This window comes from Amaranthus tricolor, chromosome 12, assembly GCF_026212465.1.
Source record: "Amaranthus tricolor cultivar Red isolate AtriRed21 chromosome 12, ASM2621246v1, whole genome shotgun sequence".
Classification (NCBI taxonomy): Eukaryota; Viridiplantae; Streptophyta; class Magnoliopsida; order Caryophyllales; family Amaranthaceae; genus Amaranthus; species Amaranthus tricolor.
In genome coordinates, this window is record NC_080058.1 from 652,028 (window position 1) to 678,325 (window position 26,298).

At 31.0% G+C, this 26,298-nt stretch overlaps 2 protein-coding genes across 2 annotated transcripts; both read left to right on the forward strand.

The window, feature by feature from the left end:
- The first annotated feature begins 9,632 nt into the window (after window positions 1-9,632).
- Window positions 9,633-13,245, forward strand: LOC130796992 (auxin efflux carrier component 5). Its single transcript, XM_057659456.1, has 5 exons — window positions 9,633-10,695; window positions 10,797-10,882; window positions 11,526-11,683; window positions 12,048-12,124; window positions 12,998-13,245. The coding sequence occupies exons 1-5, from the start codon at window positions 10,010-10,012 to the stop codon at window positions 13,074-13,076; spliced, it is 1,086 nt and encodes a 361-aa protein (XP_057515439.1). The 5' UTR covers window positions 9,633-10,009; the 3' UTR covers window positions 13,077-13,245.
- Window positions 13,246-14,543: 1,298 nt separating this feature from the next.
- Window positions 14,544-18,914, forward strand: LOC130797119 (polygalacturonase-like). Its single transcript, XM_057659605.1, has 4 exons — window positions 14,544-15,041; window positions 16,844-17,133; window positions 17,800-18,031; window positions 18,690-18,914. The coding sequence occupies exons 1-4, from the start codon at window positions 14,544-14,546 to the stop codon at window positions 18,912-18,914; spliced, it is 1,245 nt and encodes a 414-aa protein (XP_057515588.1).
- Window positions 18,915-26,298: the final 7,384 nt, after the last annotated feature.

Consider the following 26,298-nt stretch of genomic DNA (forward strand, 5'->3'; position numbering starts at 1 on the left):
ATGATAAAGTAATTAAACATATATATACAACAAAACATATACAAATGTTTGAAATATACAACTCAACTAATATATATATATATATATATATATATATATATATATATATGTATATATATATATATATATGTATATATACATATATATATGTACATATACATATATATATATGTACATATACATATATATATATGTATATATACATATATGTATATATACATATATGTATATATATATATATACATATATATACATATATACATATATATACATATATATATATATACATATATACATATATATACATATATATATATATACATATATATATATATATACATATATATATATATACATATATATATATATATATATATATATATAGTCGATCCAAATACACAAAAGTTAAACGTTAATGCTCACGACCCTCATCTACCCTATCCAACTGAATTGGTCTCCTATGCCTCCTACGATAGTAAGAGGCGTTCAGGTGTCGCTCTGGCAGTGGAGGGGACTGGTACTGTGATGGCTGTGATGGCCCAGCCTGTGAGATCCCCGCAACGTCAACGAGGTATAAATGATCTATCTCCTCCAAATGGTAGTCATAAGCAGGAGATGAGACGTGCATATGGGCGGTAGTCGGTGAGGACTCTGCAGCAACTTTCGGTATGAAGTGCTGGAACTGCGAGCCGACGAGCATGTCATGCGCAATCTCCCTCACCGGCTCCTCGTGGCTGTACCGCATCACGTCTGCCGCACCTTGTGCCTGCAATTAATATTTAGTTAATGTAACATTATATTATTTAATCGACAACTTAATCATATAAATGCAAATGAAGACTTACAAATTGGGTCATCGTAGGCGTAGCAGGTGCATAATGTGATGCTGCGAAGATGGCACGTGGTGTCATCCATCAGCGCGTGATGGAGAGGAACCACGGCATGTAGTCTGGTGTAGTAGGTGCGCCATGAACATCGATCGATATACCTTGTGCCAGCAGCTCAAGTCTACCATCCCAACGAGTGATGTGACGCCAGTTGATCTCCATCTAGTTTGCCCTAGCTTGGTTTTTGCGCGAAATTAGGTGAAGCTGGGGTTCAGTGTCACAGGGCGGTGGAATGCCCTGTACCAACCCATATTGGCGCATTATGCGCTCTGGTAGATGTACTTCGACAATGTCGAAGCATATGAGTGGCACAGAAGCCCTCCACGCACCTGAATGAATCCCCGAGTGTTCGGGTACAACTGCGTAGGCTTCCGCAGCGTATGGGTCCCACAAAAACTAAAATACATGTTATGAAAAGGTAAGTGATATGTTTATTAAATTGTACTAATGTTAATGTGTACTGAAATGTTTACCTGGTTGGGTCGTAGTAGGTCTAACTAATCTCGGTAGAATCCTAGACCGCTGTCAGTGTGCTTGCGCGTCCGGCGTGCAAAATTCCACCTCGAACCGTATGCAACATCTGGTGGGGGTTGTGGTGGAGGAGCAGTATCACCACGACCAACGGTTCTGTAAGGTTGGCCGATAAGAATATGCTCCCACGCCCACAACTAACAATCGCAAATGTAATTAGTATGTAATTCACCAAATGTGGATTAGAATTAAATGTTATTGTTATTACCTGTAATATGACTAGTGGTCTTGCAATCTCCTTGACGTTCTTATGGCAGCACCACATAGCCTCCTGTACAAGTATTCTAGGGTTGCGGAGCCCCAGCTATACTCGGTGATGCGCTCCCACGGGTCGTCAAGTAAAGTTAAGTATAGGAGCTGTATTTGGTTGCTTTTTTTATCGGCAAACAAGACAGCTCCTATCAAATACAGGAGGTACGCCTTGGCGTACCTGGAAATGGTGCCTTCATCAGCACCTTCGGGGAGATGCGAGAAGGTCTGAACCTACCATGTGCATCGCAAACCGCTCCCCCTGATCACTTCCGGTGGAGGGCGCTCTCCCAATATGCGATGCACCATGTCACGCCAGCCTGATAGCTGGCGTCCGCCTGTACACACGGCACGTCCCTTGATGGGAAGCCGCGTTAGTAAGGCAACATCAAGCAATGTGATGGTAGCCTCACCTAGAGGGAGATGAAATGTATGCGTCTCTTGACGCCATCTCTCAACCAGTGCTGTGATAATGGTACGGTCAACTCTGTCGTATGCGACGAGGTGAAAGTCGTATAACCTCGTTAGCTCTAAGTATGGGATGATCCTATCATCGATCACCCTTGGAACGGAATCTGGATGCCTGGTGCCCAGCGTTTCCGCATCAGACACCTATGAATATTGAAATATAAATAAGTTACTTGTATGTTAGGATTAGTAAAATGTAAATCACAACTATCGTATACCTAACCTGGGCATCCCAAAGAGGAGTACTCCTGTGCTGATGCTGCATGGTCAAGACACTAGGATACAAGGGTCCTGGAGCTGCTGGATCCATCTCCTCTACTGCTGTGTTCGCAGTAGCTTTAATTAACATTACTATTATGTAATAATATAAAATATATATAACATATTATCTTTAGTTGCAGATTATCATTCTAGTATAATATATATAACATATTACCTTGAGTTACAAGTTCTAGTGTTGTGACCTTCGCTCCCACAACGACGAATTAGATCGTTTTGGTCTACCCTCATCCATTTCGTTGGCAATTTTCATAGACTTAGGCCTCCCTTTACCCCGAATTTGATCGGGATCATGTCTAAGTTCAAAGCCCGTGTATTGTGGCCATGACCTCTTATCGATCATTGGCATGAAGTAATGTTCGTATGTACTTGCATAACTTTCAGATGTATAGCACGGATCCACCAACCTCTCATATGAAAGGTGTCGTTTGATGCAAACAGTAAATATGTGTGAACAAGGAAGGTGGTATATCTCAAGTTTGTTACATGTGCACTTCATTTGATTCAAGTCAACATGTTGAATCTTACCCCCCTTGGACGATCCTCTAGTACCCCCCCAGTCTTAACTTCTAATATACTACTTCTGTAATCAAATGCGATTATATCATGGAAATTTTCCTTCTCAGTATTTCTATTGATAATCCTAGTGGCATGCGCTGTGTACATGTGTCCTCCAAGTAACCATGCGCTAACACGTTCACGTCTTTGAACAAAGTAGTCGTTTACCCGATAGAATGTGAATTCAACAAGTGTTGTCAAAGGTAAGAAACATACACCCTTCATCACATAGTTGAAAACTTCAGCTAAGTTCGTGTTAGTAACGACATACCTATGACCTCCATCATGACACAACGACCACTTAGACATATCACCCACGTCATCAATCTAGAAAATTGCCTCTCGTTTTGCAGTCGCAATTGCCTTTAAACCGTTCATTACCTTAACTTGTTGTCTTTGTTCAGCTGTTTTACCAACTTTTTCAACTGAATATTACCTATAGCACGATTGAAGTTGCTAAGCAAATGGCGTAAGCAAAACCTATGATAAGCATTAGGTGGTTGCCACTCCAGCTCATCTATGGTTGCTGAAATACCAGCGTGTATCAGAAATAACGCATAAACTCATTCTCTGTGTGTCATGCTTACGAATACAAGCCATGAACCAGGACCATGCACTTATATTCTCCTTCTCTACCAAGGCAAAGGCCAATGGAAAGATTCTCTTATCACCATATTGGGCAATGGCAGTCAATAAGGTATGACGATATTTACCATATAAGTGTGTGCCGTCAATGGCGATAAGAGGTTTGCAATAATTGAAACCTTCAATGCAAGGTTTAAAGGCCCAAAAGACACGTTGGAAGGTCCTAATATTAGGTCTAACATATACACCCGTGTTATTGTCCTCCTTAAAATACCACTCAATTACTAACCTCGGGTTGGAATGTTGTAAAGCTTCTAAAAAGCGTGGAAGGAGTGAGTAAGAACCTTCCCAGGTCCCGTAAATGGACAACAACGCTTGTTGCTTTGCACACCACGCTTTCTTATAATTTACATCCACACCAAAACGATCTTTAACCAGTGTTAATGGATGGGTCTTTAGCAACACAATTTCTAATAACATTGTTAATGACAGAAGATGTCAGGTGAATGTGCCCAGCCGAAACAGTGTCACTACCCAATACACAAGAACCATGCTTACCATAGGTAACAATACGCCATGAAAACAAATAAGAATCAAATGTAGCCCTAAGTTTCCACGAACAACCCCGCTTGCACTTCAAGGTAAGAACAGTTTGGTTCGAGGTGTCCGTTCTATACTCCACATTTCTGTGAATATGATACACTCTGATAGCTTCCAACAACGATTCTTTGCTATCAAACATCATACCCTTCTCAAACTCTTCTTTTTCGGTGTAAGTGGTATCACAAACCCAAGTCCTTCAGGAGTTGTCCTCCTCATACTCGTCTAGAGGTGGACATAGGGCATAAGGTGTAGGAGGAATAATTGTAGGAATGTTGCCTAGGGTCATGTCATTTGCTAGCGCATCCTCATCGACATCCACATCGTCCTCAAAAGGATCGTCAATGAGCTCATTACTCTCATTTCCATCATCCCAAGGTCCCATCTCAGTAATTTCTCCTAAGTTAACCATTAAATCAATTGGAACTTTATTCGTAGGGGGTTGAGAAAAATTACAAGATGCGGAAGAAACGACGGGATTTACAGTTTCCTGAGTTAATATAGGCATAGGGGTAGGAGTACGATTAGAAGCAACTACATTCTCTAATGGTACTTCTTCTACGTATAACTCCAAAGAGGGAATTTGGGTGGACTTTGAATGCTCACACATAGCATCTATAGCCTCATCATCCTCAACAGAAAAGGCAAGCAATTCTCCACTCATGTCATATTTAAAGCTTATATTTACGGTACTTCTAGTAGGGTCCAAACCAATCTTAGAAGATATAAAACGTTTAAAGTGGTTCAAATCCATGTTCGAATTGCAAGCAAACAACTTACGTCTTCCCCCAACATAATGAACTTTGCCACTACTTTCTCGAACACATCAATTCCAAAAACATATTATAGTCACGCGAAATGATGTCATTTTCTACATTGATACAAAGAAAATCAACATCAACATCAACTCATGCCCATACAATTACATTACATTCATTTGATTATAATCTTTTTTGGTCTTTCCAAAATATAACTAAGCTCATACGTATATAATACACATAAAATCCAAATAATAAATCAATTCATAAATAATATTTCTAAGACCAACATCAACATGAACATTTCTAATAATATTATCAACATTGAATTCCACTAATTCACAAACATTAATTCAAAAAACAACATAAAGCTATAAAAATAATTAAAAATTACCTTCAATACTTATGGATGATTAAGAATAGTCTTGATTTAACAACTAGTAACCTACATTTGAAATAATAAGCAAATTGGGTTAAAACCATAAACAACTATATATACACCAAAAAAACACAAAAGTTTACCTTTGAGCAAGCTAGAGTATCCCACACTAATTTTGGAGTGCCAAATTGAAAGAGGAATGCAAGAATTGATGAATTGAATCAATGGTTTTAGAGGGAGAATGTCGAATGAAGTTAGGGTTTTGAGAAATGAGTAAAAATGCGAAAAATGAAACTGATCTGCGTATTTGTGGATCAGGGCTGTTCGCAGTTACTAACTGTGAACAGCCATAAAAGACAAAATAGCTGTTCGTAGTTAGTAACTGCGAACAACTATTTTGTCTTTTATGGCTGTTCGCAGTTAGTAACTGCGAACAGCTCCAAACCATAGGTTTGGGGTTTTCACGTTTACTTTTAAAATTTTTTTAAAACTTAGTTTATTTAATTAACTTTTTTTTTTTTTTTTTTGCTTTAGAACTTCAAATTTTCTGAAAAATCTCTCATATTTGAGTTCATGGAGTTTGAATGTGCTGGTGGTATGTCTTCAAACTTCAATACTCAATACCCACCCATTTTTGCTAATGGGCTGGGGGTTTCGAAGGAGATTATCTATGGACCAAGATCGCAAAACTCACAAATAAATAGTATATATTAGCTAGGTCAAACTTGTTAAATTTTGATCCGATTAAATAACTCGATTAAACTCGACCCAGTTAAAACCCACATATCTGACCCTATTTAAAAATTTTGGCAAATATGTGTGTTCTACATTATGTATTTTGACTTATTATCTATTATTTTTATCAATTTTTATTATTTGAGTTAATATTTCACATTTATATGAAAGTTGTTTTGGCTGAATATAATAAAAGAATTAAGCTCTAAATCTAACGGATAAAGTCACATAGTATTTTATATCCAGTTTACGAAGATAAAATTTAAAATAATAATAAACGTATAACTTGATGGATCAAACCTGACCAACCTAAAGCTGACACAATTGATCTATTTGACAGGTCTAAACTCAAATCCAGTTTTTTTTAATGCAATTGAAATTAAATTCATTTTGAAATGGTACCATAATAGCATTCCATTTTTTTCGGAGGTCACTTAAGTTAGTAAAGTTGGCCCTTCCAAAGTGCCTCTTTCAGTCTCATGCTAAAGGCCAGCAATATTTGATGCCAAAGTTTTGGCTTTCTGAGGAAAACAACTCCTCACTCCACAAGCCAATATCCAAACATCTAAATTAGCAAACCCTTGTGCTTGAAGAGCAGGAGACCTGTCTTTTCGCCATAGTATTGTAATGCTCCAAATTATAAGTTGACTCAGTAATTTGAACGTTTTTTCTTTTATTCTTGTAAAATTACTCCTCTCCCTAGCTCTTGCATGTAGGAGTTTAAATATAAAAAATAAAAAATCATGCTAATGTTTGTGTGAGTGTGTCCTAATCTTAATGTGACAAAAATTTATAGTCTTTTGAGTTCGAATTATGATAAAATGAGTTATTAAATCATGTGCACAATCTTTGGGGTTGATTCGATTCCACGCATTTCTCCTTCTCTCTTCCTTGAGGGGTACGGGTATAATATGTCTGCTACCTCTCCCTCGGATCCTAACTTTATGAGGGATACTGGACTGATGATCAAGACCAAGACCTGACCAAGACCAATCCTTAGATATACTAATAAGGATCAATCAGAAATAAGCTTTTTGCTATCACTAACAAAGTTAAGATTGTATATGATCCCTTCAAATTCGACTCTGTGCGAGAGTAACTTAATGACATTAGGTAATGGAATATTATTGTTGCTAGTCTCTTGTTAGAGAAGCTTTTTAATGGTGAAAAGTGTAATTGTGAGAGAGAAAGAGAGTAGGAGAGCATTATTGATGATCAAGTGTCTCTTAAAGTTCTGAAAATAACAAAACAAGATCTCCCAAATTTAAAATACTGCATTATTGATCATCAAATGAACTTTCAGTTGTTCCTTAAAAGGCATAAAAAATAACAGCCTTAGCTTGTTTTATGAAAACCATTAGAAACAATGATTCTTTTTTTTTATCATTTTTGAGGTCTTGGAAAATTAATGGAGGAAATTATTTTTAATTTTTGTAAAAATGATTAAGTATCTTTTATTTATGCATATAGAATAGTCCCAATCTCAGGTACTCATATGTCATTTTTGGAACATCCAATCTAATTTAGAATAGGTTCTCTTTGCCTATAAGTTTGAAAAAGTGAAAGACTTTGAGTTGAAATTTGAAAAGAAAGGTTAGAAATTTCTTGATTAGTTCAATATAATTTATTGTGAGAAACCGTCTCTAATTGAGTTGATCTAAAAGAGAAAATATAGAGTAAATTTTTCGGTAAGTATTAAGAACATTGTAATTAGGTATTTAGAAAATTATAAGCACTTAAGTACTTACTCAGTGGGCATTAAATATATTGTAAATAAACATTAAATATATTGTAAGTAGGCATTAAGGATATAGTAAATAGGCTAGTAGGCTAAGTTTCTCAGAGGCATTAAGAATATTGTAAGTAGGCATTTTAAGTACCTTTTTAGTGGGCATTAAGTATATTGTAAGTAGGCATTAAGGATAATTTAGTATCATTAAGGATACAGTAAATGGACATTAAGGTTTAATAGGTTGGGCCTAAGAGACGTCTCTCAAAGAGACGGTTTAATACTTTTTCTCTGTCGTTAGACACAAAAATATTTTTTTATTTTAGTATGTCTTTTTAATGTTACATACAGTATTTTATTTTAGATGATAAATCTATTATTTTTAATATTTTTATTTATGCACCTCTTATTTTCTTTTAGTTTTTTTATATAATTTGAAGAAATTAAGCCCTATTATTCATCTAGAGCGTGGGTAAGTTAGAGGGTGTTCGACCATCTCAATTCATAAGTAATAGAATCTTACTATTTTTACAGTGTCTTAATAACTAACCAAATTCGTATCTTATTATCAAAATTGCATATTGCATGATGGGTAAAAATATGATAAAATCATTTAAATTGTGTAAATGATATTATATACATTGAAACGTATGGATAAGAAAAAAAAAGTGATAATGATATTTTCATCCAAGGAAATTGTAATAAAAAATAGATTGAAAAAAAGTGACAATAAAGAGTACAAAATATTAACGATTCATGTTATAAGGAGTTGATATCTAAATAGTTATTTAAAAATTAAATTCTATCTTATTTGAAGGTTAACGAATTGTGGTGTGCAAAATTTAACTCGACCTGAACTTAAAGTATAACAAATTTTTTTTTTTTTTTGAATATAAAGTATAACAAATCTTATAACACCATATAACAAAAACATTTTTGTTGAGTTGATTTTTTGACATATATGAATTTATAAAATCATTAAAGACAATAAAATAATAGTAGAAGGTTGGCAAAACAAAATATACACACATACCCTTTGACTGGTGACTTATGAGAAATAATTAATGTGCGTATTATGAGATGAGAAGAATATATTCTTAATGCAATTTGCATATAGTTGAAGTAAAAAGAGCATAAACATGAGTCCGATAATTAAAAGACATTTAAGTGAAATTAGTTCAGACGAGTGGCGGATATTGACCCGTTTATTTGTTTGCGATGGAGATATGCATATTACTGTAAGGAATAGATTTCTTGTCTTTTTTTGTATTCCTCCACTCCTACCTGTTTTTGATTCATCATGTTAGTGTACGAATAATAATTACAGATAAGTGCGTCATACTTACGAACTCCTACCAAACCTACATAAAACATTCCCTTTTATTGTTCCAATTTAAATGCATTCTAGCTATCTAGTAGAACTAATAAACACTACAAGTTGAGATGCATATGCCATGAGTACCACTTTTTTTATTTATGTTCTCAATTATTAGTGTTGTAATCTCTTAGATGTCAGGTATAATTTAATTTTTATTTATAAAAATATAATAATAATAATAATAATAATTATTATTATTATTATTATTATTATTATTATTATTATACTTACCGAAATGGACGTGGGTGGCAAAACATATGTCTACCTCTTTCATGCATGCATGATGATGCTTGAATCCATGAATAGCATATATTTATGTACTCTCACATCAAAAATTTTAAGCCATAATCTAAAAGTTACAACAAAAACAATAACTTAAAACCCATAAAAAGCCATTGTAATGTTCACTCCAATAATATATGCACCTAATTCTATTCCCTTTCATTCTTCATCATTAATTTACCATTAACATAAATTACATTTTAAGAATCCCTCTTTTGCCTGTTAAAAGGAACATATTTCTCGAACTTTCATATAAATTCTATCTTCTAAACAAGAATCTAAAGAAAACTTAAATACAATCAAAATTATTGTAAGTTATTAGAAAATCATTAAATTAAAATTGTATGTATACCAACTCTAGTGTTTTCTAAAACTTACTAGCTATAAGCTAAAAATAGGAACATCTTTAAAAAGAAAAAAAAAAGCATTTCAATGAAATATGCTTTCTATTACATATAATGGGTATAAATAGCTAGCAATATGGTCTAAGGTTTTGTCACAAACTTTAAACAGTAGATTTCTCAAATAAGTTGTTACAATTCAAGTTTCCAAATTAAGGTGTTTTAATAATTTTTAGCTTGTCAATTAATTATGATTAGTTTAGATGATATATACAAGGTTATAGTAGCCATGGTGCCACTCTATGTAGCCCTAATCTTAGGTTATGGTTCGGTTAAATGGTGGCGTCTCTTCAAACACGATCAATGTGATGCCATAAATCGACTTGTTTGTTACTTCACACTCCCTCTTTTTAACTTAGATTTCACTGCACATAGCAATCCGTTTAAATGGAACTATAAGTTCGTAGCCGCAGATGCTATTTCTAAGGTTATAATAGTAGTCGTGTTAGCCCTATGGGCTACATATAGCAGTAAGGGAAGCTATTGTTGGTCTATAACAAGTTTTTCGTTATCTACCCTAACAAGTTCACTTGTTCTAGGGGTGCCCTTACTAGGGGCCATGTATGGTACTTTAGGGGTTGATTTAGTTGTTCAATTTTCGGTTACTCAAGCCATTGTTTGGCTTACAATTCTTTTGTTTGTTCTTGAGTTTCGTCAATCTAGAACCGATTTTCCTAGTACCATGAATTGTCATAATTCTATTGATCATAACGATCGAAATGATTTACAAGGAAAAATGAGTAGTAATGATGGAGTTAATGATGTTAAGAGACCATCATTATGGTCTTTAATTAAGGTTGTAGGGCTCAAAATTCTTGCTAATCCAAATGCTTATTCTTGCATTATAGGCATTGTTTGGGCATTTTTCGCTAGCAGGTACGAATATCTCCATATGTCCTAGTATAATTTTCATATAATTTTCTTGATTATTTTACATTTCATAATGGTTTATCAAAATTAAATTTAATTTGGTGTAGGTTTCATTTTCAATTGCCAAGCATTGTGGACGGGTCGATACTCATTATGTCAAAAGCTGGGACTGGCACTGCTATGTTTAGTATGGGTAAGTAATTTGGTTAAAAATATTTATATACTTTCCCATAATCAAACCCCTGTCAGAAGAGTAATATAAAATGAAAAAACAAACAACCACTAGCTATATCTCGAAATATAGTGCACCATTATTGTGAATTGTATTTGAGATTTTGGAGGCATAAAGGCCACCTTAATATGAAATATTCATAAACATACGATATTCTATTATCTCGACATCCTCAAGTGATTTTTGTAGTTTCGCCTATTGTAAGCCCTTAATAGCATATAATATTAGTATTTCTAGACGCAAAATCCATAACAATTTTAGCTTATAGTTTTTCTCCACTTTCTTCGCTCCACAATACTTGCTATATTTGACTTTTTATAGAATCCAATGTGTTATTTTGATCATTTATATATTGAACTATACACATTTGAAAATAATAAAAACTTAATATTATGAAATTATGCGATTAGACGATTTAAAAAAATCTCACTTTGACTATATGTTTTTCTTACACATTAACCGCAATCAATAAAATAAGTTTAAACGATAAATAGTGTTAAAAATCCTTATGTAGCGAGTACCTCATATACGACCCCAACATTATGCCAAAAATTGGTTACCATATTGTTTAGTTTTTACGATGATTGGTTATATATGGAGGCAGGCATGTTCATGGCTTTGCAAGAGAAATTGATCGCATGCGGACCGAAGCTAACAATATTTGGGATGATATTGAAGTTCATAGCTGGTCCAGCATCTATGGCTATTGCTTCCATTGCTGTTGGTTTGCATGGTGACGTTTTACGTATAGCTATCATCCAGGTACATTTATAACCCACATTTTTTTTTATCATATGCTTAATTATATTTGAAATTTAAGAAAATTGATTTCCAAATAGTCGGAAATTTACTACTAATTTCTGATTTACTTGTTAGTCGGAGTTTATGATTAATTTTTTGACTATTATATGGTAGTCGGAAGTTTAGACTGATTTCCTATTAAAATGAAATATCAACTAGTACACTTATTTCGATTGTTTAAGATAATCGATATTATAAGTCTATACCGACTGATTTCCAATTATTTTGGGTAGTCTCCTAGTGGGTATTAAGGTTTTTTTGTAGTGGTATCCGTTCTATGAAACTTGTGACGTTGGATTGATTGACTGTTTACTTGTATTTTCAGGCAGCGCTGCCACAATCTATTACTTCCTTCATATATGCAAAAGAATATGGACTACATGCCGATGTTCTAAGTACTGCGTAAGTTTATTTACCGTAGTAATAGTAATTAATGCAGCCACAATACATTTTCTCTTGATATTAATAATGATGATGTCAGGCGTTTTGAAGTACTAATCTCATGACAAAATGATACAGACATTTTACAAGCCGATAATATTAGTCTTTTTTGTTTTATTTACTAATTGTGAACTCCTTTAAATTAACTAGACTTACCTACATATGATTAGGCAAAGGTAAAGGACACTCCCAATATTCCGTACAAGCAGGGTCCGGATGGGAGTTTTCTTTTTCTTAAAAGATGCGGACAAATCATACCCGTTCCCCCAAAAAGGGAGTAAAGAGAAATGCGCGCAGTTAAGAAACCCCGCAATTAATATCTGTGCCCAATAAAGATCGAACCCCGAACCTTCTAAATATGATCGATTCATTCAAAAAAAATAACTATTCCTTTGTCCCAACACGAGCAGTGCCCCAACCAGGCATCACATTTATATTATTTTTAAAATGATACGCTACGAAATGTCGTGCATTGGCTCGCATATTATTGCTGTGTTACAAACGATTATTTAATGAAGTGAAGCACAAACACGACTCATTCTATTGATGATCCTCCTTAACACGACCCACCAGAAACGTAGCCCCTCCTAAGTGATACAACATATCCCATATATAGTTGTTTAAGATTAACTAAACATATAATGGATGACTTAATTAAGTTGGATTTATTAAAAATAAAAGGTAAAAAAATAACTTAGTAATGTCTATTAAAAGTTTATATTTAGTGTCATTTATTATTTATTTACGTAGATTTATAGTTCTATTTTAAATTATTTGCTAAACATCTTTATAAGAAAGTATCAATACCAATCATATATATTATGCATATTGTAGGGTGATTTTCGGCATGATGGCATCCCTTCCAATTCTGATAGCATATTATGCAGTTCTTGGGACAACTCATTCCTTATAAGAATATAATGTTACAAGTTAAATACACAAAGGATGTATCATGAAGTATGTTACTTAGGAGTATATTTATTTATAATTGGATATACTTTCATAAACTGAACAATTTTTTTTAAAGTTTGTACTCACTTCAATTTAGTGTAATTGTCTTATTTGCTTTTTGTATTCAATTCAATGCATTTTTTAATTCTAAATATTTTTAGTTGTGCATAATTATAAATTATTAAAAGCTGATATTAATAAAATTTACATTTAAATGAATCAAACGAGATATCACTCGACAATGTTGTAACTTAAATTAAAAATAAAATATTTATTGGGAGTGATCAATGTATAATTAGTGTTAAAACCAAATGAGGTAATAATTACTTTGAATTAGAAGGAATATGATAAATATTGTTTTTCAAACCTTTACACTTGATACATAAGTTTAGATTATAAAATAGGTGATTCATTGAAATTGGATTTATATATTCTCTAAAGATTTATTGGCAGTTACCATTTCTAAAGAATATTACAAATTATATTTCAGCAAATTTACCTATTTTGTAAACTAAACATATGCACCTCGTGCATAAGTTAGAAAATACTTATACGATTTTTCTAACCTATGCATTTAGTGTATAGGTTTAAATTACAAAATAAGTAATTTTTATTTAAATCTGATTAAAATATTCTCTACTAATTTATTACATTTTTAATTTTAGAGAATATTATAAATTAAATTTCAACAAAATTACCTATTTAATAATCTAAACATAGATGCATAGGCTAGAAATACCGTCAAAATAATTATCACTAAAGATTTTAAAATTAGAATAATTAGCTTTAAAAATCAATCACCTTGCGTCTTTCATTTTAATATCATTGATTATAATTTTAATATGAAGTAATACTCTAAGAAAAAGTCAGGAATATGACAGGGCCAAGGGGTATGAACTTAATTTTTACACTATTTTGACATAATAATAACATAAAGGCAAATACGTTATAATCGGTTGATATAATAAAATAGATAGGCAAAATATATTAAATTTGGATAAAAATATGTCCATTTATCTTCAATTTGATATTTTGATCGCATATCATAAGTAGAAAGCAATAAAATACTTAATAGTTAATACATTTAGAAAAGACTAAAAAAAGACAAAAATCAAGGGCATATAAAAAATTCTCCAATCACAATCATGATAATTAAATGATTTTATGTATCAATTAATCAAGATTTATTTTAATTTTTTTGAAAGATTTAATTGAAACTAGGCATTGATCACATTTTCTTAGTCTAGTTCTATTTCCATAATTAAATCCCATAATTTTTTTTATTATTATATAAGTGACCATTCATTACCCTTAATATAATTCAACCATCATTAACAATTTAACATCAAAACATTTTAATTCATTTTTCATAATTCTTTCTTTAAGTACATGCACCGAATAGAATTAGTAATTTAGTGCAAATTTGAACATGTCTCCTAGTAAACTAATTTTAGTCTTCTTCACTTATTTATTTTGTATTTGTCCTTCTTTATCATACGAAACAATCCCTCATCGTTTCAAATCTTTACCATCGTTTTTATCATCTTCATCACTGTCATCGTCAATTCAAAACTTTAACGTACGATATTTTGGTGCAAGAAATGATGGTAAGACGGACGCTACGAAAGCGTTCCTCAATGCATGGGATTCAGCATGTAATTCAAGGGTTCCATCTATAATTTACGTACCCAAAGGAAATTATTTGTTAGGACCATTAAAATTTGAAGGAATAAGTTGTAGGAGCCCAATTATGTTTCAAATCGATGGAACCCTAATTGCTGATCTAAATATTGTCTCTAGATATCAGACGTGGATTATCTTTCATGAGGTTCATGGTCTTACTATTAAGGGTGGTGTCCTTAATGCTAAGGGGATAGACTTGTGGAATTGCAAGGCAGCTCATCAAAACTGTCCCAAAGGAGCTACGGTAAATATATTTTTCAATTATAATTAATTATTGTTGAAAATAGAAATAGTTGTATCGAATTTTATTATTCTATTGCCACTAAGTGGCTTCCATCTAGGGTGGGTTTTGAGAGTTGCAGTTGCACATAATCATACCTTGTTAATGATAACAGGAAGATTAATAAAGAGGTTGTTTTCTATTGAACTGATCTGATACAACTTCATCAATAAAAAGTGCACTTAATTTGATGAGTCATTTTAAATTAGTTCATTATAATCAGAAATCAAATAATTATAAATTTTTAACTTTATTGAAATAGTGGATAATACATATATATAAATAATAATTGCATCGAATATATATTTTATTTCCTTTGAAACTTAAATTGGAAATTTGTGAACCAATATTGCCTTTATAATATTATTCATGAGGATATATTATGCTTCTTTAGGCGTTCTTTTAATTGGTTTTATTACCCTTTTTAAAAGATAAGCTTATAAGTTTTATTTGTATACAAATTATGTATTATTTATATTTATACTATAGCTTATGTATTATTGAGTATATCAATAATTTGGTTAATGGAATCAATTTTCTAGGTATCATTTTTAATTACAGAGTAGGTTAGGAAAGAAAAGTTAGAATCTAACTGTTAAGACTTTTGTTTGAAAAAAAGTATCTAAGATAAGACCTAATTTTCTATGTTATGTCAGTATACATGTCAAACAACTTGATAAAACTAAAAGAAGGAACTAAATGGAATATGAAAAGTCATCATAAACTTGCTTTCTTTTTGAGTAAAACCTGTAGCTTATATTAAATCAAGATCAACCAAGGCCCGTAGCTAGAGGTTAGGATGGAGATTGTCATCATAAACTTGCTTGGTTATAAGTAATTATGATATCATGGCAACATAATGTATTTATTTAGTTATATTCAAGCTACTATAAATTATCTTGCTCAATCAATTCAAATAAATTATTTGTATTTATAGTAATCCATTTATATTATGATTTTTATAGTAGTTATATATTTGTAGTAGTTATATATTAAGTATAATAAGTATATGGAAAAATAAACTATATAACTAATAATTGTGTAAAGTATTATCTAATATTATTCTCTTATTTTCTATTTTTAAATGATATATATATATATATATATATATATATATATATATATATATATATATATATATATATATATATATATATATATATATATATATATATATATATGAATATCTTTTAAGAGTAAATCATCTAAATCAAAAAAGGTTAAATTTAGAAAAAATTAAAAATTATGATCAAACGATGGGCCTTTAAAATATTAAATATTGTAACAAAAGTTAAATTCTCATTACATTTTAAAAATATTTCCCTCTGTTTTAGGGGTTCGATCACCTTACCATAAAATTAAAAAATATATGTTACAAATTAAAAAAGTAAATACACATTTCAATTGATCAGCTATAGTAACAAATATATATGATCAATCACAAACTTGAAAAAGGTTCCCATATCTTTTATTTATTGATTATATCTCTCTTAATTTATCTCACTTTCTTTTTTAATTTGTCTTATTGATTTTGTATTCCTATTCTTTTTGGTAATAATCTCACATATTTCATTCATAAACTTATTCTCAATTTTCATCTGAAGTATTTAATTTTATCATTTACTTATTTTTATTTTATATTCTCTTCTTCACTAATTTTCACTCTAAAATGCAATAAGTGCATTCTGAGGGATAAAAAGAGTATTTAATTTAATTATTATTTTTTAATATATAATATTTGTATTTATTTTTTAAACATGATGCAGTCATTGAGTTTTGATAATTCACAAAACATAATAGTTGATGGATTGACATCAGTGGACAGCCAAATGTACCATATAACCTTGAATGCATGCCAAAGAACAACAATACAAAGGATAACAATTTTAGCAGATGGTAATAGCCCTAATACTGATGGTATCCACATTGAGAGATCTACTGGAATTCAAATCTTGAATTCTTCTATTAAAACTGGTGATGATTGCATCTCTATTGGTCTTAATAATCAACATATTTGGATTGAAGGAGTATCTTGTGGACCCGGTCATGGTATTAGGTATCATCTCTATCTCTTTTTAACTTTTTACGAGTTTTAAAAGGATTACGGTGTACATAATTATAATATTATTCTTATTATAAATTATATTTTTGGACTATATTTGGATTGAAGGACTATATTTTTGGACTATATTATTCTTTTTAATTTATGAATGTCCGATCTAAATCTTATAAAATTAAGGTGTTTAGTGTTACGATTATAATTGATGCCTACTCTTAATCAAAACCCTAATTAGCCCATATGACTATATGTATTACATGGTTAAGTTTGAAAACTTTTAGTGATTTATATAAAAAAAATTGTCTCTTTTATTTTGAAAACTTTTCAATTTTTTTTTTTCTGATAATTTATGCTCTCCAAATTATAAGTGAAAAATTGATATGATTTTCTTGTATGTTATGCAAAATCAAAAAATAAAGGTATATAGGTAATAAGATGGAATATATAATAGGAGTTTATATATATTCTTTCTATTAAGCTTTGATAATTGCAATGTTGAAAATCATGTTTCTTTTCGCTCTTAAAAGATTATTTTTTCACCTTTTTACCCGTATAATTCTCTAGCTTACTTCGAATAAATATAACTTTAATAAATATAATGTTTCGAATGGATTAATAACAAATAAATTATAAGTGTTGATACATTATGTTAATTTGTTTCAGCATTGGGAGCCTTGGGCGTGAATCAGATGAAGGTGTAGTAGTTGAAGACGTAACAGTAAAATCAGTGACATTCAAAGGGACAGAAAATGGGTTTAGGATTAAAACATTTTCAACTCCAATTAGAGGAAAAGTGAAAAATATAAATTTTATTGGAGCATACATGGATAATGTACTAATTCCAATTATTATTGATCAAAATTACTGCCCACATAATACTTGTCCTTCTGGTCAGGTAATTTTACTACCAATTTACTCCTACATCTCTATTATATATTATTCTGTCTTTTTCTGTTAGAATAATAATACATAATTAGGTCAAGGAAACATATATGAATAATTAAGATCGGTATTATATTTGAATAATATTTTAGAAATGATCAGAGGATGGAAGGAAAGAATTGTTCATATAGTTTTTTTTCTAAATCTTTTTAGTATTAATTTTCATTTTTCCTTTTTTAGTATTCAAATTAAAGAAATGACATCACCTTCATTCGTTCACCTTCATTTTTCTTCATTTCTTTTCATCCTAATGGCTAACATAGCATAAAAAATCAAAATATTGAGAGCAACTATAAACCGAAATTTTCATTTTTAAGGAAAATAAAAAAAATGTTTTCGTTGTCTACCCTAACCACCCTTGAACAAATCAACATAATTCAACGTAAAGACACCCTTGAACAACATAATTCAAAAATTGTTGTCCTTTATTTCTTTCTTTATCCCTTCACACTTGCTGCATTACTATTAAAAAGTTATCATTCTAATTTGAATAGTATAACAAAATTTAAAGGAACAAATAGTTGATTTTCAATTTTATTTTATTTTATTTTATTTTTGTAATTAAGAATTGCTATTTGACATAATATTAATATTGTTGTATGTTATGATAGGGATCAGGCATACAAATCTCTAACGTTGTATTCAGCAGCATTCATGGTACATCAGCTTCAGATAAGGCTTTGACCTTAGATTGCAGCAGCAGATTTCCCTGTGTAGGGTTGACTTTGCACAACATTAACCTTAATTATCAATCCAACATTCCAAAATGTCAACATCAAAATGCCTTTGGCAAAATCTTAGGTTATATGCAACCTCCTCATTGCCTCATACAATAACATATCCCTCAATTCTTTTGAATTTGCTACATTACATTTTAAAAGCTCACACCTTAATTTACGTTATGTAGTAAATTTAAAAAAATATAGGAGCTAGTACAATTTACCAATGTTGTTATTGCTACGTCGTTTTTGATTAGTGATGAATTAATTAAGATGTAAATTTTACTCTAATAAATCAATATGATTTGGATTTAGGAATATTTGGGCATGTGAAGGGATTTTTTTTGTTGAGTAGTACTCCCAAGTCCCATGCCCCTTTGATCATACAATAGCTAGCATGCACAATTATAATTAGATAATGGTGATCAGCACAATTAAATTGTAATGATATGATATAATTTAAATCTAATTATTGTGTTCATATAATGATTGACAATCTTTCAATAATTGTCAAAATTATTAGTCTGATGTAAGGCACCAAAACATATTACTAGCTAGATCCAATATTACTACACTACTAAATTTAGAATGCAGCACTACAAAAAACTATCAAATTGGCCATTTGATAGCTAAATGGTCAAAAAGTAGGGTTGGCGACCGGCGGGCGACGGGTTATGCGGTCGTCGCTAATATCTTCGTCGCTAATCCCTAGATGGACGCCCTTTCCTCGTCAGTATTAAACGAAGACATAGCGACAAGCAGGCGACAAACAGGACGTCGCCAATGAAGCTCTGACATGGACATGACTGGCGACAAACTGGCGACCATCCTCGCCGTCGCCTGTAGACATGACTGGCGACCAATTCCATTTCATAGCCATGCCGTCGCCCAATGAGATGACATGATGGCGACATATACTTATATTTTATATATAATATATTTATATTTTATATTTTTATATATATTATTTATATATTTTTTATATTTTATGTTTATATAAATATATATTTTATATTTTTATATATTTTATATTAGTTATAAAACAAATATATTAAAATGAAAAAATTGAAAATATTATATATAAATCTAAAGTTTATTTACAAAGTCACAAAAATTACAAATATTTTTAATCATTCATTGAAGAGGTAGGTGGAGGAAGGGGTTGATTTAAATTGAAATGCGATTCAAGGAATTTCGTAAATTGTTCTCGTTCTCGTGCTACTTGTTCAGTCATCCTTTGATGATACTCATAGGCTGTCTGAGCATTTCCTCTTCTTATCGCTTCCCATAATTGATTATTAAACTCCATTTGCCGGGCTTCTAAATCCGCAAACCTTTGTTGTATAATGACGTCATAATTAGGTTGTGCAGGCTGAGAAGACGGAATATCCGTTGGCTCGGGAGGATAAATAATCTGAGAGGCGGAACCAACCCCAAAAACCTCTTTGCTTTTTTTGTATTTTTTATTTGACCCGCTTTCTACGTTTTTTATTGCATCCAACCAAACTTTACTTGGGTCGCGAGTTGGATGCTCCTCCATCAAAGAACGATATTCATCCTTCAATAAAAAAATAAATCAATTACCAATAAACTAAATATTAATTGATACTAAAAATAAATAAATAAACTAGTTTAATAAATTATTACATTAACTTTTTGTGACTTGCTATTTGTCCATTTGGAACAATCTCCTTTGTCATTGTCAAAGATCCCATGCGTTCGTGTAAATATTTCAACGTCCTACGCCATTTGAAAAGCATATCCGCATAGCGCTTTGCGGCTTTTTCTTCCCACGACATTCGAACAAAATGTTCGAGACGAGGGTCCCATTTGTATTGCTTCTAAATAAATAAATATTCCATCAAATAAATTATTTAAAATAATTTAAACATAACAAAATCTAAAAATAAACAACAAAATAATAATTTTACCTTAAACTCATTAAAATAAAAATCTTTGGTGTGTTTTGTCACACCCTTCCAAGTACTACCTTCGACATCTTGCCTATGATTGAAGGTAGCCCTTATTTTGGATTAAATCTTACAATAATTAAGAAAATTAGTAAACATTGAAATTTTAATATTGAAAAAATATTAATGATAATAAGATAATTAAAAGATTTACTTGTTTATGACTGGTAGCCATGGAAAATTCGGACGAGGATCATCTCCATCGTCCTCATCCATATTTTGGACGGAATCACTTGGAGTATTTTCATTACTCCCGTGAACTCGGTTACTGTTGTCTTCGTTATTGTCGTCGTTGCTACTCGACAAATTATTCATTAAATAGTTGCTAGCCCAATCATTAAGGTCGTTGCTCATTTTAATAAGAAGATGAGTTTTCAGAGTTGAAGATAAATAAAAATCACAAAGTGATGAGCAAAAGAGAATAAGATCAATGGACGAAAAGAAAACTGGTGAGGTATTAAGGAAATGAGGAAACGATGAATGAAGAAGCTAAGTATGAAAATGCATGGGTAGGAAAAGAGGAAGTATATAGGGCTTGATATGGACTTCTGAAACGGGCGACCGAAAATTGGTAGCTCTATTGTCGCCAAGGGGATGACAAGACCCAACCAGTTAACTTTTCAGATGTTTTTGCGTGCTGCAGTGGATAAAAAATTTGGCGCAATTTTTTACGTGTTTTGGCGACGGATTATTTGGTCGCGAGTTGGTCGTTGCCTGCATTGATATGACTAATCTGTTTGACTTTACAGTTTAGCGACCAGATATCCGTCGCTAGGCCGTCGCTGTCATTAATTACCTTTGCGTGCTGCAGTGATGAAAAATACGGCTCTGGGTACGAAATTTTATTACCGTTGTCATTATTATTATTACTATTATTATTATTATTATTATTATTATTATTATTATTATTATTATTATTATTATTATTAATTTTATTATTATTATTAGTATTATCATTATTAGTATTATTATTATTTTTATTATTATTATTATTATTATTATTATTATTATTATTATTATTATTATTATTAATATTACTACTGTTATTGTTATAAATATTATTATTATTGTTAAAATGAATATTATTATTATAATTATTATTGTTATTATTATTATTACTGTTTTTGTTTATTATTAGTATTGTTATTATGATTATTGTTGATATATATTGATTATTTTGTTGTTGTTGTTATTATTATTATTACTACAAAATATTAATAATTCGAAGGATTATATCTAAATTGTATCAAATATTACAAAATATTAAATAATTACATATAAAAATTAAATTAATCTTCATCACTAAAATAGTCGTCGTTTTCAACATCTTCATCTTCGGATTGTTCGTCTTCTGACAATACAAGATCCACATCTTCTTCAGTATCTTCATCATTATCATGCACCTGTTGAACAAATTCGCCAAATAGATCAAGAAGCGGTGTTTGGGAAACATCTTCTTCAATATCAATACGGTCCCTATTTTCTTCTTGGAAAGCAGCATCTTTGGATTCCTGTTCTACTTCTTTGTCAAATTTATTCTGTTTGACTTTGCAAACCGCTCTCCAATCTTTTAAATTTTGTCTTGTACTCGGATATGGAAGATAATACACTTGACATGCTTGACTTGCCAACACAAACGGATCATATAAACGATACGAGCGACCTTGATGTATGTCAACTAACTTATATCGTTTATGAATATTTGTTCCGCGGCTATTTCCAGTAGTAGTTGGGTCATACCAATGACATTTGAACAACGTTACTCTTTTGATCGGTATCCCCGGGTACTCAACCTCTACGATTTCAAGCAATTGCCCGTAAAAATCTTCTTCGTCACGACTGTTGTCACCAGCTTTGACGCACACTCCACTATTGTCTGCTAATTTATTTGATGCATGACGTACGTCGTACGGTATGGAATCTATATCCGTTTGTGTAACAGACATTGTAACTCCGAGCATGTTTTAGTGGTCCTTCAGCAATCTGCTTCAAAATGTCACTGTTCACTCGGTTATCGAATGATCCTTGTCTTGCCTGTCAGATAAATGGAAATAACTTTATGAATTTAATTAACGTAATACTAACATACATACATAATAAGTAACGTAATAGATGAACAACATACTGCAGTTCTGAAGGCATTAGTGAAATTCTCTTGTACGAACGCTTCAATCCTCTGACTTGACCAATTCGGTTGATGTCTTTGAATTGAACTTTTAAACTCAGATACAAATACATCCACCTCTGGACAGTTCATGAGCACGTATCTATGTGCAATCTCGTAATCTTTTTCATCCAAAATATATGCTACTCCTTTTCCATGAAATCTAATCTCAGAACTCATGCTTTTTTATTTTTTCTCTTATGTTTTTCAAATTTTCTATTCTTCTTTACTACTCTAACGGTCCAGCCCACTTGGCATTCTTGTGTATATGCCCTTTTATGAGACGAAATCAAAATAAAAAGTCTATATGCAAAAAGCTTTTATTATTGGGCTAAATAACCCAAGTATGAGGCATGACTCACGATGTGACCGTCTCATATAAGAATTTGTGTCCATGTTGTTAATCATAAATTCTCATTTAAGACGTTTTAATATTGAAAATGTATTGAATGTGGTTAAATGTCTAATTAAATTAAATGAAACAACCATTTTAATTACTAAAATAATTTTCTTTTAATGTGGACTCCTTGTATGAATTCGTCTTATAATGAGACAGTTTCATACAAGGTTTGCTCTTCTCCGGTAAGATCTTAGATTTGATTCTCACCTATCCCACCTCTGCCCTTCGACCCTCAGCCTACACTAAATGGTATTTTTCTTATCTTTGGATTTTTGGGCTTTTGTCTTTTAATTGGTTGAACAGCTAAAAACTGATAGCTGATTTTAATAATTAACTTAAATAGTTAGCTTATCAGTCAATATTTTAATTGATCGATCAACTAATTATTTTTTTTCAAACACATACTTAGACATTTTACTTTAACTTTAGATGCAATAATTTTTCTTTTGGTTGAAGAGGAGGGGTAAGAGTAAGACCAGTCCCCTAAAGTAAGAGAAGACGAAATTTATTGATCTTTATGTATATATTGAAAATTAAACTCTTTATGTATATATTGAAAATTAAACTCTTATCATATTTTTTAATGGAAAAATCTTTAACTAATACGCCAACTCCTTATTTTTATTTAATTTTTAATAATTAATTTTTAATTAATTTAATTCAAATATTTATTTAATTTAATTTGTTTAACTTTTAATAATATATTAAATATTGTGACAAAATCGCATTTCAATTAACAGCTGGACTTGGACAAGACGGCCTCATAGTGAGACCGTTAATTTAGGTCGGCCCAATTTGTGCGTGTATCAACCTCACATGCTTTCTCTTGTTTTTTTTTTTTTTTTTTTTTTCATTTTCTGGACATTTTTCAATTTTAATCTTAAAGGTAACAATTTCAACTTAAAGTAAACTTTAAACAAATCAATTAACATAAAAAATTTCAATTTTGATCTATTTGTGATCAATTTTGACGTTAAACTGATTAATTTTTACCTGAATATGGTTCTGTTTCACAATTTGAGTACGGAGTTAATAAAATGGTACTCCCTCCGATCCTTTAATTTAGTCTCATTTCCTTGGGCACGCATATTAAGGATTGTGTGGGGTCCATGTAAAAGGTGGTAGTTGGGTATTTTTAAGTAAGGGTATTTAAGGGTTTACGGGGGTAAATTCGTAATTACGTGTGTGAACTAAGGGTATTTAAGTAAAAAAGGATTGCCAAAAATAGAAATGGGACTAATTTAAAGGTTTTGCCAAATAAGAAAATGGGACTAAATTAAAAGATCGGAGGGAGTATTATTTTATCATTCTATGGATGCATTTTAAACAATAAATGAATAGTCAATAACACTATCAATAATAGTGTCAAAACATTGTACAATACAAGTACTTTTATTCAATGCAACATGATGGTTCTAATGGAACATAAGAGTATTTGTACTCTTTAATCATCGATCAATAATAGTGATATTACTCTTTCCTCAACACGTTTATATATATTTGTAAATAGTTCAAATTGAATATGTTAGTAGTTAAATTATGATACATAAATTGAAAATTGATGTTTTATGATCTAACTCAATTTTAAACGTATAAGCTTTAATTATCATTTTCAAAATAAGTATTTCAAAGTCTATAAAGATATTGTATAGGTCTTAGTTCAAATTGAATATGTTAATAGTTAAATTATGACATATAATTTGACAATGATGTTTTATAATCTAACTCAATTTTGAACTTCTAATATTCAATTATCGTTTTAAAAATAAGTATTCAAATTGTATAGATATATTGTATAGCATTTAGTTCAAATTTAATAGGTTAATAGTTTTAACACTATTATTGATAGTTTTATTGATCATTCATTTGTTGTTTGAAATTCATTCATAGAATGATAGAATACTACCATTTTATATAATTTCTTTCTAAAATTATGAAACATAACCATATTTAGGTAGAAATTGATCAGTGTAACCTCAAAATTGATCACTTATAGGTTCAAATTGAAATTTTTTACTTTAATTGATATGTTTAAGTATTACTTTACGTTGAAATTGATACCTTTAAGGTCAAAATTGATACGATCAATGCCCAGAAAATAGAAAATCAAAGGGAAAACATATATTGTTGTTACACGCGCGAATTGGGCCGGCCCACTCTTGGTCTCAGTTTGAGACGGTCTCGGCCAAATTGGTGTTTAATTAATATACATTTTTATGAATGTATGATTGATGCTTATTAATTTTACTTTTAACTTCTAATATAATTATAAGCAAATTTAAAACGTACATATGTTCTATTTATAGTAATTTGACTACTTCTTGTAAAATGAAAATTATCATATGATTTTAATATTATATTAAGTGTTTGTTATTTAATGTGTTGTAAATTATTTGATATATGGATCAGGCATACAAATTAATAACATCAAATACAAGGGTATTCATGGAACATCAACTTCAAAAACAGGATTCACATTTTATTGTAGTTCTAAGAAGCCATGTGTGGGATTGACTTTGGATGACATTCAACTCTCTTATCAGTCTAAGACTACTCAATGTCAAAGTGAAAATGCTTATGGCAAAGTCTTAGGGTTTATGTTACCTTCTAATTGTCTTTAAGTCTTAATTACAAAACTTATACAACTCGTTATTCTGAGTTTGCCCCTTTTGACCCTAAATAGATTTATTAACAAAAGTATTCATCATCATCATCGTATCTAATGTATCCTGCTCATTGAAAACTATGATCAGAATTCAGAAAGGAAAGAAAAATAGCAAATCGTACCCATAAAGAAAAATAAGGCCAAAAAATCCCAAAATTTTAAACTTTACAAAAATATTAAAAGTAACAAATAAATCAAAGGGGGTGAAAAGAGTGTTCTATTTTAGAGCTTTAAAGGCTTGGTTGTACCCTATAATTTTTTACAAGGTACTACCAAATTTTGAAGATAGGACACAAACAAAA